The 18,839-nt window shown below is 45.9% G+C and overlaps 1 protein-coding gene across 2 annotated transcripts; it reads left to right on the top strand.

The window, feature by feature from the left end:
- Nucleotides 1-512: 512 nt before the first annotated feature.
- LOC116948635 (ly6/PLAUR domain-containing protein 6-like) lies at nt 513-15,832 on the top strand. Of its 2 annotated transcripts, XM_032965516.2 has the most exons (5): nt 513-757; nt 1,954-2,132; nt 9,699-9,797; nt 11,043-11,176; nt 12,212-15,832. In XM_032965516.2, the coding sequence occupies exons 2-5, from the start codon at nt 1,991-1,993 to the stop codon at nt 12,383-12,385; spliced, it is 549 nt and encodes a 182-aa protein (XP_032821407.2). In that variant the 5' UTR covers nt 513-757; nt 1,954-1,990; the 3' UTR covers nt 12,386-15,832. The 2 variants fall into 2 exon arrangements, with proteins under 2 accessions (XP_032821407.2, XP_075927784.1); XM_076071669.1 differs by lacking the exon at nt 513-757 and having other exon boundaries at nt 767-2,132.
- The last annotated feature ends 3,007 nt before the right edge of the window (nt 15,833-18,839 follow it).

The following is an 18,839-nucleotide window of genomic DNA, read 5'->3' on the forward strand; positions in this document are numbered from 1 at the left end:
AGGCGGCCGGGCGTGGTGCTGGCCACCCACCCACTCGTGTGCCGTCACGGCCTTCATAGGTGCTCGCGAACAACACTTGCCCCAACAGCCTGTTGCAGGCTATACGGGGGACCTCTGTCTTTGGTGCAGGTTCGTGGAGAGGGAGGGTGGAGCAAAGGTGGGGGGGGAGAGGAGTGCAGGGAGAGGTGGGTGGGGTGGATGAGAGGGGTGGGGGGAGGTGGGTTGGGTGGGGGGAGGTGGGTGGGGTGGATGAGAGGGGTGGGGTGGATGAGAGGGGTGGGGTGGATGAGAGGAGTGCAGGGAGAGGTGGGTGGGGTGGATGAGAGGGGTGGGGGGAGGTGGGTTGGGTGGGGGGAGGTGGGTTGGGTGGGGGGAGGTGGGCGGGGTGGATGAGAGGGGTGGGGTGGATGAGAGGAGTGCAGGGAGAGGTGGGTGGGGTGGGGGGAGGTGGGTGGGGTGGATGAGAGGGGTGGGGTGGATGAGAGGGGTGGGGTGGATGAGAGGGGTGTGTTGCAGAGTCTATATGAGAACTTACGCATCCCGAGAGAAGTTGAGCAGTGGGGTCGCAAGTGTGTGTGCGTGTTCTTTTATGAAATTTAGAACAGAGCCGCGTGCGTTAACCTGCACAGCAGCCCCCCTTTGTTAATCCACTGCCTGCTGTGGACGAAGGCGTCGCACGTGTGAGTTTGCATGACCATACTTCACCATGCTGGTCGGTGCGGGTTGATGGAGGTGGAGGGGAGGACGCATTGACCGGGTGAGTGCAGCAGCGCCCATAATAATAATTATTATTATTATACGAGCTGTGTGTAAGAAACACATTCGGTCGCCTATTGCAGTTTATCTGTACACCGCACTAACAAATTAACGTGTAAATATGAGTATATCCAGACATACACAACACCTTTTAAATGTAAAATTGTACCATAAACAGTAGCGCATCATTTATACACATGTCATACATATTTTACGCATTACACACACGCACACGTACATATGCATATATTATATATACGCATAGTGCACATACACATTGCAGACGCATATAAGTGTTGATGTCACTACACATGCACACACAGTGTATAATATAATCACCCTTTGCACGTGTTCTGAAATGCACTGCTCAAATATACTTCGATGTAAAGAAGCATGTTTTTCATGAATGTCCAGTCATACACAGAATTATAACTTATAATACACACACACACTTAGTAAAAAACAGGGGTTTGTCAGGCTATTGCGTGATCCTCTAGAACGCGTGGACCACGCGCGAAGGCAGAGTGACGTTTCACTTTGACAACTGAACACGCACGTTCACACAGCGTGGCCCTAAACAAGTGGCAAAAACAACAACAACAACCTCACGCACACTCCATCCCATTCTTTCGGTGACATTGCCCAAAGGGAAGAAAACAAGATTAGAAATAGTCGGCGACGTTTCGGACGATGGGCCTTCCTTCCGTAGCAGAGAGCTAAGCGATGCCCGAGAGGGTGACAGAGAGATGCACGACAGCTTTGACATCTCACGTATGCTGACATCTCACGTGTGCGCACACTCACACACTCACAAGCTGAGACTGATCATCTGTGAGCGTGCTGTATGCGATCAGCGTATTACAGACCAGCAGTCGGGTGCGTCATATCGACAAGCTTGTACGTACACGTATAGCGTGTGTGTATATAGGGCTAAAGTAGTGAATTATTTGTATTTTGTCAACGTGACACTTTTTTTTTGCTGATTGTCCGTGTCGGGTGGTGGAGGGTTACGACACATTTATAAATAACGCGATCTAACCCCAAAAACCTTTATTATGAATAATATTGGTCGCGAAAGCCTACGTGTTAAACTGTATATATAGCTATCTGTAGACTAGGGTGTATGTGTGTATATGTGGCTATCTGTAGACTAGGGTGTATGTGTGTGTGTATATATATGTGGCTATCTATCTGTAGACTAGGGTGTGTGTGTGTGTGTGGGACACACGATGCCATGAGCCTGCCCGGCGCCGTGGTGTTGATCATCGGAATCGCTATCTGGTGGATGTCGCGCGTGGTGCTGCTGGTGGTGGCCACTGGAGGAGGAAGAGGAAGAGACTTCACGGCACAGGACATCGTTCAGCTTTATCCAGCCAGTGAGTGTGCATCGCCGGCACGATCACACATTATTGTCATCTTTAAAACTGCTCTTTGTGTGTGTTTTAGTTTGTCGTCCTTCTCCCCCCCCCACCACCCGGCACCTCCGATTAGCACGGTTGGCTACGTACGGTGCGACAGAAGTTCAGCATACACACATTCATCATCAGTAGCATGATGATGATAACAATTAACTGCAATATTATAATTTGATCAAATTGTTTGGTGATGCTACTGCTTTGGAACACAACAACAACAATAAAACGCTGCCTTAAAATACACAATTTAGGCGACGTTTCGGGCAATGGCCCTTCAGAGCAAATACATAATGCAATTGTATTTTTTCTTTTTAAGGCAGAAGTTATTTTTTTACAATTTGCAGAAGTTATTTTCTACAATTGTAAAAACAAATACTCACGACCGGTGGTGTTAAGTGCAGTCGCCAACCCACATTGACGCTCTCTCGCTCTCTACCGCCTGTGTTCACGTTCTACAACGAAGGGTCGTTGCCTAAAACGTCACCGCTTTTATACAAGAGTGACGCTGCACGTGGAAATCATTCAGCTTATTTCGGTCACCATGTTCATCACGAGCCATTGCACTTGTAACCTCGGTATGAGTCGATACTGTTGCTCACAAATGCAGTGGAGTGTTCATGACCAATAACATCGACTGTCGTAATCGTCAGGATCATCAACAATCATGATCAGTCGTAATTAAAGGTCTTCATTGTTATCTGTAGGATTTTACAACCAATTTGGTTGGCTACATATGGTGCGAAAGAAGTTTAACGTACATTCATACTACTATACACGACACTATACACTACAGCATACATTACACACTGTACACTCCACTATACATTACTAAATTGAAAACTCATTTATTTTAACGCTGCTTGTTGGATTTAGTTTGTTGTCCTTCCCCACACCTCCGTTGAGCACGGTTGGCTATGTCCGGTGTGAAAGAAGTTCTACGTATGTGTGTAAGACATAATGTAAAAAAAAACACCTCTGAGAGCTGAGCTTTTGTTCTAATCTCCAGCGCAAGGTCGTGTAAAATGCAAAAAAAAGTCAAATCAAATACCGCATTTGTCCAACAAAAGAGAGTTTGATTTGATTGGCTCCGTTGGGCGGTGGGACATTTTAGTTATAACATACCTAGACGATCTAACCCCAAAATAAACTAATTGTAAATGGTAGAAATCGTCAGTTATCAAAATAATTTCATCACCATCAATCGTGATGATCGTTATTATCGTGAATATCAACACCATCAATGATGAGTTTCACTGGCAGTATCATCATTACAAGAATTGACAATCAGCAATTAACAATTATGAATTACTACCATCAACAATTATCATCAGCATAAATTGCTATGTCCATCAACAATAATAAATTATTGTCATCATCATGTCCTGGTGAGTGCCCACTGTGATACCAAGTGTCTCTTTCAAGAGACCTGGGTAAAACAAAATAGTTATAACTATAATAAAGTTATAACTATATTCTTAGCTCTTTCGGCAAAGTCACGTTGAAGGGAAACAATAAAATAATAAAATATATATATAAAACAATAAAAATTCTCACGACGTTTCGACCATAACACAAACGGTCGTCATCAGGTGTGAAAAGCAACGGCAAGAAACATTTGAAAGAAGTGTCGGTTTGCATTAATTTATTTTTAAACGGTGTATTTATTTATTTACAAAAACGTCAGCGCCACGCGCAGCGATTTGGCAGATTATTTAGAAGGACTAGTCCATCTATGTTCTGAAAAGAGGAGGGGGGAGACGAAAAATTTAAGTATGCTATCTGAAAGCCACCGTAAGCGTGAAAAATCAATTAAGACCTGAAATGGTTTATCAAATCCTTCCAATGATTGCTAAGCCAGAATCCATCTTCTCGGTTGAAATTGTCTCTGTGCTTGTATATGTGGATAGCCTCATGAACGAATCTCTCATGGTAGCTAGATGGCTTACAAAGAACCTCTGTCTTGGAAACGTCAATATCATGTGAGCCTACTGAATTATAACAATGATCTGCCACGACCGAGGTGTTGGTCCTACCGTGTTTAAGGTCTGCTTTGTGTTCACGAATACGGTCCGAGACATGGCGTTTGGTTTCTCCAATGTAACTACTACCACAGAGGCAACTTAGTTTGTAGACACCAGGGTACTGTATGTCCGGAATCACATCTTTTACAGACGGAACCAGATCACGGATTTTTTGTAAAAAGCAGACCAACACCTCGGCCATGGCAGATCACTGTTATAATTCAGTAGGCTCACATGACATTGACTTTTCCAAGACAGAGGTTCTTTGTAAGCCATCTGGCTACCATGAGAGATTCGTTCATGAGGCTATCCACATATACAAGCACAGAGACAATTTCAACCGAGAAGATGGAATCTGTCTTAGCAATCATTGGAAGGATTTGATAAACCATTTCAGGTCTTAATTGATTGTTCATGCTTACGGTGGCTTTCAGACAGCATACTTAAATTTTTCGTCTCCCCCCTCCTCTTTTCAGAACATAGATGGACTAGTCCTTCTAAATAAACTGCCAAATCGCTGCGCGTGGCGCTCACGTTTTTTATAAATAAATAAACACACCGCCGGGAAATTAATTAATTAATACAAACCGACACTTCTTTCAAACGTTTCTTGCCGTTGGCTTTCACACCTGATGACGACCGTTTGTGTTATGGTCGAAACGTCGTGAATTTTTTTTTATTGTTCTATATATATTTTATTATTTTATTGTTTCCCTTCAACGTGATTTTACCGAAAGAGCTAAGAATATGAATTACTGCAGTCACGAAAGCTTTAAATCAAAATTTATAACTATGATAAAGTTATAACTACTATCAGTTTAACACGTAGTAGGCTTTCGCGAAACACAGCCAACTAGTAAGGGTTGTCACGTAAACAGAAAATGCCAATTCGTCACAAGTACAGCACACCGGCGTGTTGCAGAGCAAAGCCACAACATTTTCAACCGGAGTACGACGTTTCGCCAGTAATTACAACTGGTTTCATCAGGCGACAGCCAGCTTTGTGGAGAAATCCTCCTGTTTCAGTCCTGAAATAGAGGGGTAGAGGTGATGACATCACTTGCGTACTCTTCTTGCGCGAAGTGGGGGGGGGGGGGGATTAATGAATGCGTATAAATTACTATGGGTATCCATTGCGGTGAGGTTATTTATATGGTAATTCAACATACATTATGAATACTATATTTACGTAAATTGTGTAATTAACCGCTTAACCATGACCACAGTTGTATAACCATCCGTGGCTTGCTGATGAGTGATAAGAACACATTAACCTGGGGAAAAGTCTTTTCTTCCTCTTTGGTTCTTTCGGTAAAGTCACGTAGAATGAGAATAAAATAATAAAATAAAATAACACAATACAATTCTCACGACGTTTCGGCCACAACACAAGTGCCCTTCTTCAGGTGAAAGGAACAAACCTGTCTGGACGACAGAGCTTCAATGAACGCTATTAAGATTCGCAGCGTCTTTTAAGCTGGTTGAGAGAAGTGAGCTTAAAAGACGCTGCGAATCTTAACAGCGTTCATTGAAGCTCTGTCGTCCCGACAGGTTTGTTCCTTTCACCTGAAGAAGGGCACTTGTGTTGTGGCCGAAACGTCGTGAGAATTTTATTGTGTTGTTTAATTTTATTATTTTATTCTCATTCTACGTGACTTTACCGAAAGAATTTCGATTTAAAGCTTTCGTGACTGCAAGGATTCATCTTCTTTGGTTGTTTCGGTAAAGTCACGTAGAATGAGAATAAAATAATAAATTGATAAAATAAGATAACACAATAATATTCTCACGACGTTTCGGCCACAACACAAGCGGCCTTCATCAGGTGAAGGGTCGAGACTGTCTGGAGGACAGCGCTGGAGTGAAAAAGCCACGCTCAGATCACGACCTTTAAGCTGTGTGAGAAGAAACAAAGCGCCACACGGATAGCTACGGGTCCCGTTCAGACGGACGAGTTCATCCATGGTCGGAACAGAGGAGGGGGAGAGAGACAGCTGCGAGGCGCTGTTATACTTCATGTTGTAAACCATACCATTAACCGTGGTGTGAGAGGTATTAAGAGTCAATGCCAGCGAAAGAGCTGCGGTCTTAGAGTCGCGGCATCTCTTATTTTATCAATTTACCGAAAGAACCAAAGAAGATGAATCCTTGCAGTCACGAAAGCTTTAAAAAGCAAAGTCTTTTGTTTGACAGATATATAACGTGTCGAAGATTAACTGCTACAGCCAGCCAGTTGGGGCCTGGCTGTGGGTTTGTGGACCCATCTCATAATCACAAGGTTTGGATTTCAAATCTGCCTTGGGGGTTTAACCCAGCCAATCATGCCACTGGAAGCGATAAAACACTGCGCCTCATTTGTGGGATGTTAACAGCAGTTGCAAAAAAAACTACCTCTCGTCATGGTAATGTGGAATTCCCACCATTGAATTGCTCTACCGATGGATGGATGTGTGGGGCGGCACTCACCTCCTGTTTTTCAGGCCGAGGAGTGGTAGGAATTCCACATGCCTACGGTGGTGGGTGAGTCTATCCATGCAGCAGTCGTTTTTAACTTTCCACGAAGTGATACTCAGAGAGGGATGAAGTGCAGAGTCGAGCCCCGGCCAGGGTGTGGATTGGCACCTTGCTATCGAGCTACTGTTCTAACGACTGCCGCGTTACGGTTTACATTTATCAAGCTTGTAAATTTAATAAGTTAACAATTCAGAGGGGGGGGGGGGGCATTGTACTGCCATGCAAAGTTTTACGCATTAAATATTCCAAGTGTTGCCCTCTACTGTGTCGACCAGAGGTCACTTGAAGGGATTTCAGAGGTAGCTCTGTAATATCTGCTTCCGTGGGTCGTTCGTGAACGGTTTCACTGTCCTATGGGAGTTCCTTCCGAGTGGATACTTCGTCTCGTGACGTGACAGGAGAATACACCGTCACGCGAACTCCTGGTCATCCTCGCAGCAGCAGCAGCATCGTCTTCTGGCTGCTGGCCACCGAACACAGACGGTGGTCACCAAATCGCGCGCTTTGAGATGCGCTTCTGCGGCCGTCTGGAACGCTCTTCCTTCCGATATTAGGAAGCCACTGGAGCCATGCACTTTTAAGTCTAGATTCAAAACTCACTTCTTCAGAACTGCTTTTTGTGTTTAGTTTGTTGTCCTTCCGCACCTCCTGGTTAGCGCGGTTTGGCTACGTACGCCGCGGAAGACGTTAAACAGACCGCTGTGACTATTGCACTAATGCATGACATGTCACTCGTTCAAACTGCACGCCTGATTGGAGACTGTTTCAACAACAACAAGCGAGCCCAGTAATGGGTTTCCAAAAGACAAACGAACAATAAATTTTAAGATGGGGGGGGGGGGATGGGGAAAAAAATCACCGTTAAGTTACTGCAGGAGGTTGTTCTGGGGTCAGGGTCAGGATTAGGCCTGACCCCTTCTTAATGCCACAATCACACGTTTGGCTTTGTGCTCATGTTCATTAATCACCGCGCGATGTGCAAACAATTTACGGACTGGGCTGCTGACAGTTTTAGCTTCGGGCAAATACAACGGACAAGTCCCGTAAAACTTTGGAGAGTCCAAAGTAATTTCACGCTCCATCGCCGTCGCGAGCGAGGTGCTCCCCGCTCTGTTCAAAACACAGAGGGATGCCTCGGATTCATGATTGCTGTGTCGAACCCAGTTCATCCTAACGGCATTGCACTTTTGCTCATGATGCCTGCGTTCGTATGGGCAATGCATGGACATTGGACTCTGTCAGCACATTATTACTTGTGTTTTTTTTACCCGGCTGACTTTTTTTTTAACTTTGATCAGCTGGAGAGGACATTTCACTCGCAGTTTTCCCATACAACATTTTTTTTTTAAAGAAAGCTCTGAATCTTCTTTGGTTCTTTCGGTAAAGTCACGTAGAATGAGAATAAAATAACACAATAATATTCTCACGACGTTTCGGCCACAACACAAGCGGCCTTCATCAGGTGAAGGGGACGAGACTGTCTGGAGGACAGCGCTGGAGTGAAAAAGCTTTTTCACTCCAGCGCTGTCACTCCAGCGCTGTCCTCCAGACAGTCTCGTCCCTTCACCTGATGAAGGCCGCTTGTGTTGTGGCCGAAACGTCGTGAGAATATTATTATTTTATTTTATCAATTTATTATTTTATTCTCATTCTACGTGACTTTACCGAAAGAACCAAAGAAGATGAATCCTTGCAGTCACGAAAGCTTTAAATCGAAAGCTCTGAATGTTTACGTAGAACTCTTTTTGTACAACAACAGTCTTGGGCACAATCAAGGCATTGATGTAGCGGAGCCACACTACCTTAATGATGCCCAATTGAGCTGGAATTTATATGACACGGTTGGCTACAATTGTGGCAGCAAGGTGACGAGATGTTAACGACCTCGCCTGGTATGCAGGAGGTCGTGTGTCCAATCCCGACCCTGACGCCTGTATATTGGGAGTTTGCATGTTCTCTCCATGGTCGCGTGGATTTTTCTCCGGGTCTTTCCTCCAGGTTGTCCCTCTACATTTAGAACCAACGTGCGTTTTAGAGGATTTGGCTGCTATACATTTCCACATGGTGATAAGCCACATCGTTGAGCTATTATTTGTGATAGCCAGGTCGTTTTTTGCAAAATAGCTATATAGCTCAGTGGGCCTTACCTGGTAACATTGAAATGGTTTAATTTAGTTCAGCACAGTTGGCTATGTACGGTGCGAAAGAAGTTCCACATTCGTACAGACACCTTTCTAAAACGGACATGTGAAAATGGCAGACTCCCCAAGACTTTTGGACCGGCAGAGCAAAGCCATATAATCGTGCCCTGGCAAGGTGGCTGAGTGGTGTGGGTTTAACCCAGTCTGGAAATAACCCCAACATAATTTTGCACGGGGGCCTTGTGATACCTGCACTTAAGGAATAAAGCCCGTGCCAATGGAAATGCCAATAAGGGCTACTCTAATGGGCCATTTGGCTCCTCATCATAGGCTCCAGTTTGCTCGCTGCCAAATATTTCTCACTCGTATTTTTTCGCGCTGTCCATCTAGGGATGTCCACACACGTGAATGTGTATTTATTGCAACGGTTCTCTTTGCAATGCATCCCTTTTCTACGTCACATTCGTCGGTGTTTTTATTTTATTTATAAACAATCTATTGCAATTGTGTTATCGGCATCATGTCATATGGCTGCAGAAGATGTTTTTCATAGGACTTCTGAAAAAAAAATCCTTCATGTTGTCCCTTTTGATCCTCGCATGCAGCAGGGGGGTCTCGCTTTCCCACACGCTCTGCTGTGAGGTTTTATGGCTCATCTAAGCATGCAGACACTTTCTTTTTTCTTACTTTTGACTCCGACTGTTGGAAGAGTAGACCAACATACTGAGGAGGGCTACTCCGTTGCGGTGGCTCTTCTGCCAGAAGCGACGTGAGCAAAGTAAAACGAAACTGCATTTTCAAACGTGTTTATTGCCACCCCTCTCAACCCCCGCCATCTCTCCGCACACCAGCAACCCCATTTCCTGGTGGCTTCAAATGCTTCACGTGTGAAGATGCCCGTGACAATTACGATTGCAATCGCTGGGCCCCGGATGTCTTCTGCCCACGAGGTGAGACTCGGTTGCATCGATGAACATAAACATGCCATCATCGTTGTCGTCGTCGCCACCATGAGCCGTGATCAATCCACGGCTGGATGAAGGCCTCCCCGAGAGGTCACCATGTCTCGCGATCCTACGGTGTGACAAAATCCAGCCGCACCCGAGCGGATTTCATCGATCCGTCTCAATGGTCGACATCCTCTGTAGCGAAGTTCCCACCCTAGGCTGCCACTCTGTCGCTATCACCGTAGTATGGGTGACCCATAGGGTGAACGCCCATCGTTATCTGTTGCGTGTAGTCACTTTAAGATGTTATCTTGTTCATGTTTTTGTTTTGTTACGGTTGCACCCGAGTCAAGAGCCGCATGGCTCACAGGGTTATACCTAAGAAATGAAACTGAAAACTTTAAAAAACCGTAGTATGTGGCACCCCATATACACGGAGCGATGGTCGTTCACCCTATGGGGTTGCTCTGCATCCTTTGCTTATCGCACAAGAGACACGGGCAACATTCTCTTTGCAGGGTACGTGGGGCTTCGCCGTAATAACTCTCTGACCCACCTCGACTGGACATCTGTGAAATAAGAGCTTCGTAGCTCATCGGATTCCTCCCGGATAAATGAAGATTCGGATGACGTAACGATGGAGCTTGCATCAAACCTTTTCAATATCTGTCCAGATGTGCACCTCTTCGTATGCACGGGATGAGATCATCGTTAAGAGGAGGAACATCACTTGCTATGAGTGTGGCTTGTGTGAAGCATACGGCACGTGTGTTGTGTGTGAGCTGTGCGTATGGGATGTAGGTCGACTCAGCCTCAAATGAGTACCTGGTGCGGTGGTGTGTAAACATCGCCACTGGGGAGACAGAGGCGGCCGAGCGTGGTGCTGGCCACCCACCCGCCCCCTCGTGTCCCCTGCCGGCCTTCATAGGTGCTCGCTAACAGCACTTGTCCCAACAGTCTATTGAGGCTATACGGGGGATCTTTGTCTTGTAAGGGATGTGGGGAGCGGTGGCGTAGCGGTTAGTGCGCTGCACTACAAACCCGGCGTCCCGAGTTCGATTCCCGCTCGCGGCCACCACCGCCAGCGATGATTTTCTGAACCGGTCCTGGGCCCTCCCCTAGGTCGACTCGGCCTCAAACGAGCACCGTTTTAGTGAACACCGCGCCTCCGCGCTAATCGGAGGTGCGGGAGGAGGGAAGGACAACCGTCGGCAAACGCACCTGTGCGACGTGTGTGCCGGCACGCAGGCTCGCGCTACTGCTACACGCGCCACCTCATGGACGGGCTCGGCGCCAGCGAGTCGGTCACCAAGCGTTGCGTGGCCATGCGTGACTGCGTCGGGGCCACGGGGTGCCGGACGCTCGCCGACGCGCGCCGCACGGTAAGCGAGCCGGCCAACCCCCAGTCTCGCCCGGGGCTCGCGGCCGAGGCTGGTTAAAACTTTTCCTTTAATAGTGATGATGATGATGATAATAAGTAGAATAATAAGTGGAATAAGTAAATAGGCTTTCTCGACTGATATTATCCATAATACAATTTTTTTTTTGGGTCAGATCGCGTAAATATATAAATGTGTCGTTAAATCTGCCAACCATCCGACACCGCCAACTAGTAACGTGATAAACCTTACTAATTAGCTGTGTCGGGTGGTGTTCGGGTTTAACGGCACATTTATATATTTTACGCGATATGACCCAAAAAAAACTGTAATTATGGATAAGAAGAACGATTTACATTTGTTAAGTGGCGCATTGCATCCGTAGATGTGCTGTTTTAGGGAAAGCCAGGAGATGAACGGAACCTGTGGGGTAAACGGCCAAAACTAGGCGTAGGGTGAAGGCGAGTGTCTAAAGAGGTGAGTTTTGAAGGCAGACTTAATATATTGCTTTGGCGGGTCACAAGGGTTGCCACCCGTCCTGGGTTTCCCGGGATCGTCCTGTTGTTGTCCTGAGAAATCTCCGAGTTGACCCGAGGACATTAAACGTCGCATATTTTTTCCGTGAAGTAGTCCTTTCCCCCCCCCCCCCCAACTTTTCTGGTCTAGGGAGATATTCTTCTGCCCGTGATATGTCCCATTTTCCTTTTGTACTGGAGAGGTGGCAGCCGTAGCTATGATGGCTCGTGCAGGCTTCACTCTTAGGAAATGAACGTCAACTTTGGAAACTTTGTCCGTGTTGCCCGATCCATGTGCTCCTCTTTCTGTCGGGGGGGGGGGGCGGGGGGTAATTCCAAGCGTGTTCCTCTCTAGCTTCTTTGCACACTTTTCGCCATGTTCCTTCGTCAATATTTTTTTTCTCTCATCCGTATGCCGTAGCGGGTGAACCACGTTCGGTCGGAACCTTTTGGGGGCCAACGGTGGCTATCGTTTCTCTTCGACGTTAAGTTCGCGTTTTTCGTCTGCCGCACTCCCCGTCAGGAGTGCGTTTCGTGCTGCGAAGGAAACATTTGCAACCTCCCCGTCCCACGCAACCACTCGGACGCGGTCTTCTCCACCGAGATTCCCGTGTGGCCGTCTGGCGCTTCGTCGTGTCACTCGGCACGCTGGCCGGTGCTCTGCGCGCTCCTCAGTGCGCTGATGCTGCCAGCGTGAGGATTGGCACACCATGCTGGCCGGAACTGCTGATACTGCCAGCGAGAGGACCGGCACCACGCTGGCCGGTGCTGCCGCCGACGCTGACAGCGTAAAGACTGGCACCACGCTGGTGCCCAACGTGAGGCGTACGCATGCAAGGGCCAGCGGCGGGACGATGGACAAAAACCGATTGGGCGTTCGGGGAGCAAGAGGCCGACGGCGATGTGGAGTTCTCGCTCATCCGGGGCCACGTGCTGCAAGTTGCCGTTTCGCTGGTGTGACTTGACGACGCGCACGCAACAACAGCCCTTTACCGCTCCACTGCTGGATGGCAGCCCGTTCAAGCTAAGCATCTCTTTTTGTTTTAAACCCAACATCAATGCTCAGAAAGATCAAAATTTTACGTAAAAAAAAAAACATGAAACCAATACACAATAATTTGAATAGGAAACTTTAATCAGAATACTTATTTATACTGGAGGAATCCGATGAGCTATAACAAACAAAAACATATTCTTAGCTCTTTCGGTAAAGTTACGTTAAAGGGAAAGAGCTAAGAATATGAATTACTGCAGTCACGAAAGCTTTAATTCAAAACAAAAACACGATAGGAATACAAAGTGTAGGCGAAGGCTGTACAAGTTTACATATCCGTTTAGGGTTTCTGTAAAGATACATTTTGGATGAAGGGTGGAAGTATAATTGAGCAACAATTACGTTCGTATTGCCCAAGTCATTCATTGAATTGCCCGTTAAAACCTCACTCAGGCAGAGATGCACTATTGTCACATATTGTGAGTATCATCTGTGCGTCAAGTAAAGCTCAAAACTTGCTTTGCTATTTATTTTCGGTGTTAAAAAAGTATACTCTCATTTTGTAGCAAATCAAACAAAGAGATGAAGTATGAAATATCGCGTTGTATTTAAAAAATAAATTAGCAGACGTTATTTTTGCCCACAAAAATGTATTTATGCGAGACAATCACAAATGTCGTGGGGAGTTGCATGAAGATATCAGCAGCAGTTGGAACCTTCACGTGTCCGTTCACCCGCGTTTCCAGTTCGTGCGGATGTGATTTGCTTCATGTCGCCAATAAACCTTCAACCATTCAGAAAAATGTTTTGTAACAAACCAAAAAAATTCGTGCACACGTGTGGATTCCGTAACGCTTCTCAATGCCCGTTTGTCATCGGAAGTATTTCATTAGCAGTGCGTAACCCGACGGATGGACAGGTAGCCGTCAGAGTAAAACGCGTTTATATATGTTTTCTATTGTCCTTTTATACTCCAGAGCAGTGGTTCTTCTTAACCTGGGGGTGCGAGACACGGACAGATCTTTTTTTAGAAGGTAAACCATCGAAAACACAAATTAAGCACGGGCATGTTACTGTAAGTACAGCTACTTGAAAATATAATAAAGGTGTTTGGGTTAAACGACCTAACCCAACAGTCTTTATGATGTGCAACTTGTCTCATCAAACCTTCTATGTATTTATCAACACGACACATATTCTTAGCTCTTTCGCTAAAGTCACGTTGAAGGGAAACAATAAAATAATAAAATATATATAAAACAATAAAAAATCTCACGACGTTTCGACCATAACGCAAACGGTCATCATCAGGTGTGAAAAACCAACGGGAAGAAACATTTGAAAGAAGTGGCGGTTTGCATTAATTTATTTTTAAACGGTCTTAGTATTTATTTATAAAAAAAAACGTTAGCGCCACGGGCAGCGATTTGGCAGTTTATTTAGAAGGACTAGTCCATCTATGTTCTGAAAAGAGGAGGTGGGAGACGAAAAATGTATATATGCTGTCTGAAAGCTACCGTAAGCGTGAACAATCAATTAAGACCTGAAATGGTTTATCAAATCCTTCCAATGATTGCTAAGCCAGAATCCATTTTATAAATAAATAAATACAAACACCGTTTAAAAATAAATACATGCAAACCGCCACTTCTTTCAAATGTTTCTTGCCGTTGGTTTTTCACACCTGATGATGACCGTTTGCGTTATGGTCGAAACGTCGCGAGATATTTTTTATTGTTTTATATATATTTTAGTATTTTATTGTTTCCCTTCAACGTGACTTTACCAAAAGAGGTAAGAATATGAATTACTGCAGTCACGAAAGCTTCAAATCAAAATTTAACACGACACGTGTTTTTGTAACGGTCGAGAACCAAAGGGGTGTAAGGCCGCAGTAAAGGTTAACAAGCACTGCTCTCGACGAGACTGTGCCTCCAAATGTTGAGCAATTCATCGATCAAGTTGGCTGATTTTTAAATGCAATACACGTGCCTAACGCCAACACAACCCGTATACTCACGCTCAGCTCATAGTGGACAGCCTGTGCGAGAGTTATCGTAACCCTCCTCATTATGGGATGGACGAACAGGCGCACAGAGCTAACGCACAAATTCCCCGGTCGCCCTTAGTTACAAAAGGTTAAAAAGGTCATCTTCCCGCTATAATTCACGAACCATGGCTCATTGGTTTGCGTGAATGTCACTTGATAAGGCTTTACCTGTGTATAGTGTTCGGGGTGGGGGAGGGGGTGGGATTTCGCCAAATAATCACTTTTTCTACGGCCGCCTCGTCACTTTGCACGGGGATGGATTACAATCGAGTGCTCGCTGCTGTCAGGAAAGCGTTAAGAGATCCCGTGGCATCGTGTGCGAGAGGAGACTGCCAGTGTCATTATATCATTGCCCAAAGCACACGAAGGAAGTTAACTGCAGGTTTTCATATTCTTGGCAATTAAATTTTTTATTTTATTTTTTATTTTTGATTTCATTATGTTTTATTTTTATTATTTTATCATTTCCCTTCTACGTGACTTTACCGAAAGAACTAAGAATATGAATCCCTGCAGTCACGAAAGCTTTCAATCGGAATTTAACTGCAGGTTGCCCGGCGTCGATGTTAACGCTCGCCGCTGCCACAAGACGGAGTTCTGCTAAAAGTGCGTGCGTGCTTGCACAAGGGGCGTTTACGGGGAGCGGTGGTGTAGCGGTTAGCGCGCTGCGCTACGAACCTAGCGACCTGGGTTCGATTCCCACTCACGGACAACGCCAGTGGCGATTTTCTGAACCGGTCCTGGTCCTCCCCTAGGTTAATTCAGCCTCAAATTAGTATTTGGTGCGGTGTGTAAACATTGCTACTGGGGAGACAAAGGCGGTTGGGTGTGGTGCTGGCCACCCACCACCCCCTCGTGTGCCATTCTGGCCTTCTTAGGTGCTTGCTAACGGCACTTGCCCCAACAGTCTGTTACAGGTTATATGGAGGATCTTTATCTTTGCACAAGGGATATCTATTTGGTTGCTAAAGTTTAAAATGCAACAAACTGTCAGAAGGTTGTAAAAAAAAAGTATTATCGTTTTTTGTAAAACAATAGCCACTTATTTAAAATGTTCACAATTGTATAAACGTGACACTCATTAAACAAATAATAACGAACAGTCCTGTGCCATTATTCTTCTGCGCATGTGACCCACTGTTTTGCGCAAGTCTTGAGACGCGGTTTCGATGTGGGAATCCACATCCTAAATGTGTTGAATTTAAGAGATGCCAATGACATTTGAAGCGTGTACGGGTGAATGGGTGACTTGGGAAAATAATCCCGTCTGCCAATGAGGGATGGCGCTTTCAGATGCGCCTCTGCAGCCATCCTTCCGGTACTGGGAAGCCATTCGGAGCTACGCACTTTTAAAGCGAAATTTAAAACGAATTTCTTAGAAACTGCTTTTTGTGTTTAGTTTGTTGTCCTTCCCCCGCACCTCCGATTAGCCGCGGTTGGCTACGTACGGTGCGAAAGAAGTTCATACATACGAACACAGCATTGATGTAAGCTTGGGCTTGAATCTGAGTCTCTTGCCTGGATATAGCAAGTTTATTTCAGTACAACGAGTATAGCCTCAACCAGGTCACAACCACCACAGTAGCCGGTTGAACCAAGCTGCCCAAGAGCTTCTCGAGACATACAAAGTGTATTAAAGGCGTCTGTAGATCTTGCAGCAACGTTTCTAAGCAGAATCAGAATATTTATTTATCCTGGAGGAATCCGATGAGCTATGAAGCTCTTTTTTTGCACAGATGTCCAGGAGGGGCGGGGAAGAACGTTACAACGTTGAACAATACAAACACACGATAGTAGTGCAAAGGGGCCGTCCATAAATGACGTCACGCACCTGGGGGGGGTCAGATATTTGTGACGATGTGTGACGAGGGGGGGGGGTTTGAGAAATGTGACGTCACATTAAAATGCGCAACTTTAAAGAAATATAGACAACACGTTCTACCTAATTAAATAGACTTTTTAATAAATGTTTTCTCCTACAACATCAGAGTGCAGCGCCACATTAAATGCGCACTACAATGACAATAGTTTAAAGTGAAGCATGTTTTATTTTTTGTGGGGGGGGGGGGGGCAGAGCTTTGTGACGTCATATTTTAGGGGGGTCTACTTTTTGTGACACCGTGTGACGAAGGGGGGGGGGGGGTGGTCAAAAATCGTCCAAAATCGCGTGACGTCATTTATGGACGGCCCCAAAGTACACGAGAGGTAAACAAATCACCCAATAACTTACTAATACAACACTAAGCCATCCCCCATTTGATTTGGCAAAGCCCACTAAGGATATGACGCCTAGTTAGAATTTTGCACGGGCGAATACCAGGTGTTATAGGCTTGGTTTGTGAGAGATAGTGTTCGGTGACGCCTCGGCTAAAATAAACTCCACGTAAGTTTACAGGGCGGTCCAGGTGTCTCGGGATCCCCATTGAATTCTCTAAAACGTAATACAATTTTAAAGTAAAGTGTATTTAAAACAGAAATTAATATGCAAGGGAAGAAACAAACGCATGGGGTCAATTAATTGGGGGGCTCACAAGACATCTGAACCACCCTGTCGATGAGATTGTTGTTTTGTAATCTTTTTTTACGAATGATTTTTCAGTCGGAGCCCCCAGTACAGAGCCTGTTGAAAATTAAAAACTACATTTACTGTACAGTGTGGAAGGTGCGGACCACATTGTTTAAGTGGTGGCGGGGGGGGGGGTGACGAGCAGGTTGTTTAAGGAAACTAATTGGCATGGAACCCCCCCCCCCCCCCCGTGTATGAAGGGGTAATTCCAAACAGTTACGCGAGGGAGGAGGGAGCGTGGGCTGTAAACGATGTTCCGGCCAGGTGTTAGACTTAATTCCGTTCACAAATTAATCAATGAAGCAAGCCCAGCCCACGGCTCGTACGCGTGTGAGTAACTCGCTCGAGAACACGATCCACACACACACATACGTGTGTGTGAAGAAGCCAAAGCAGAAGGATACCACCCGCAAGCAGGCTTAGCCCAACATCCAGCCAGCAGTAGAGAGAGAGAGAGGAGAGCTAACCAGGGAGAAACAGCCAAGCTTCATGCTGTAAGTAGCTGTGCATTACTAGCGGCTGTTTGGCCAGATAATTGTGGGGTTTGTTTTAAGTTATGTCTATTAAATAACAGGGTCAGGGTCGTATACCAGCAGTCCCCGTGTGTGGGTTTACGGTGCTCGCTTGGTGGCTGAGCAGAGCCGAGCTGAATGCAAGCCGGGACACGGCAGGGAGGAGGGGGGTAATCGTATTGATTATAATTTTATTGACATTTTACCAGAGAGAACACAATCTCATTATTATTCATGTAGGGGCCCCCACCACCATCAGCCGTTAGTGAGGTATCGGTAATTACAACGAGCTGTCGCCTGATGAAACGTCGTTCTCAGATTGTAAATGTTGTGGCTTTGCTCTCCAACACACCGGTGTGCTGTACTAGTAACGCATTGGCACGTTCTGTTTACGTGACAACCCTTACTAGTTTGCTGTGGCGGGTTTAACGACGCACATTTACGCGATCTAACCCAACAAAAACCTGTTATGGACAGACTCAATATACAGGCGTCGGGATCGAACCCACGACCTCCTGTATACCAGACGATGTGGTTAACATCTCGCCACTGTGGCCCACGTCTACAGGGAACTTGATAAGAGGTAGGGGAAGCACGGCAGGAAGCTTTTGGTGATGGGGTAGCATTGCTATCTCCAGGGGTTATCTGAACGCCATGGCCCACTGTAAGGGCACGCAGGCCAAGCAACTGGTGAAAACCTCTGGCCATCAACGCCGAGCTTCACTTTTTATCTGCGGCCACAGATCTGTGACCTCTCTCGTTGCTTTGTGCATTGATACACCTCGGCCAAGTCATGGGGATAATTTGAAGGATGCTGCCCATTGTGAGGTTAGAAAGCGCCACAGAGAGTGACGATTGAAGCCCTGGCATGTCCTAGAGCGCGTGCATTCCTTCCCCCAGTTCAATGCAATAATGAAACCGTGATATTTTGGTGATGCTAGTGCAAGGTGGAAGAGTCTCCTTGCTCAAAAACGGTGGGGTGATGCCCATCTGTCGGTAGCCCTCAAGTACAGTGGTGAAAAATTCCAC

The sequence above is a fragment of the Petromyzon marinus genome, chromosome 34 (genome assembly GCF_048934315.1).
Source record: "Petromyzon marinus isolate PM22_M1 ecotype Great Lakes invasive population chromosome 34, UKy_Petmar_22M1.pri1.0, whole genome shotgun sequence".
Classification (NCBI taxonomy): domain Eukaryota; kingdom Metazoa; phylum Chordata; class Hyperoartia; order Petromyzontiformes; family Petromyzontidae; genus Petromyzon; species Petromyzon marinus.

What these genes read in the sequence shown, in the direction of transcription:
- LOC116948635 (XM_076071669.1), top strand. Translation starts at nt 1,880, where the DNA reads ATGTGTGTATATGTGGCTATCTGTAGACTAGGGTGTATGTGTGTGTGT. An exon ending in GGATGTCTTCTGCCCACGAG is followed by an intron (nt 9,798 to 11,042) that starts GTGAGACTCGGT and finishes GCCGGCACGCAG; the next exon opens with GCTCGCGCTACTGCTACACG. An exon ending in TCGCCGACGCGCGCCGCACG is followed by an intron (nt 11,177 to 12,211) that starts GTAAGCGAGCCG and finishes ACTCCCCGTCAG; the next exon opens with GAGTGCGTTTCGTGCTGCGA.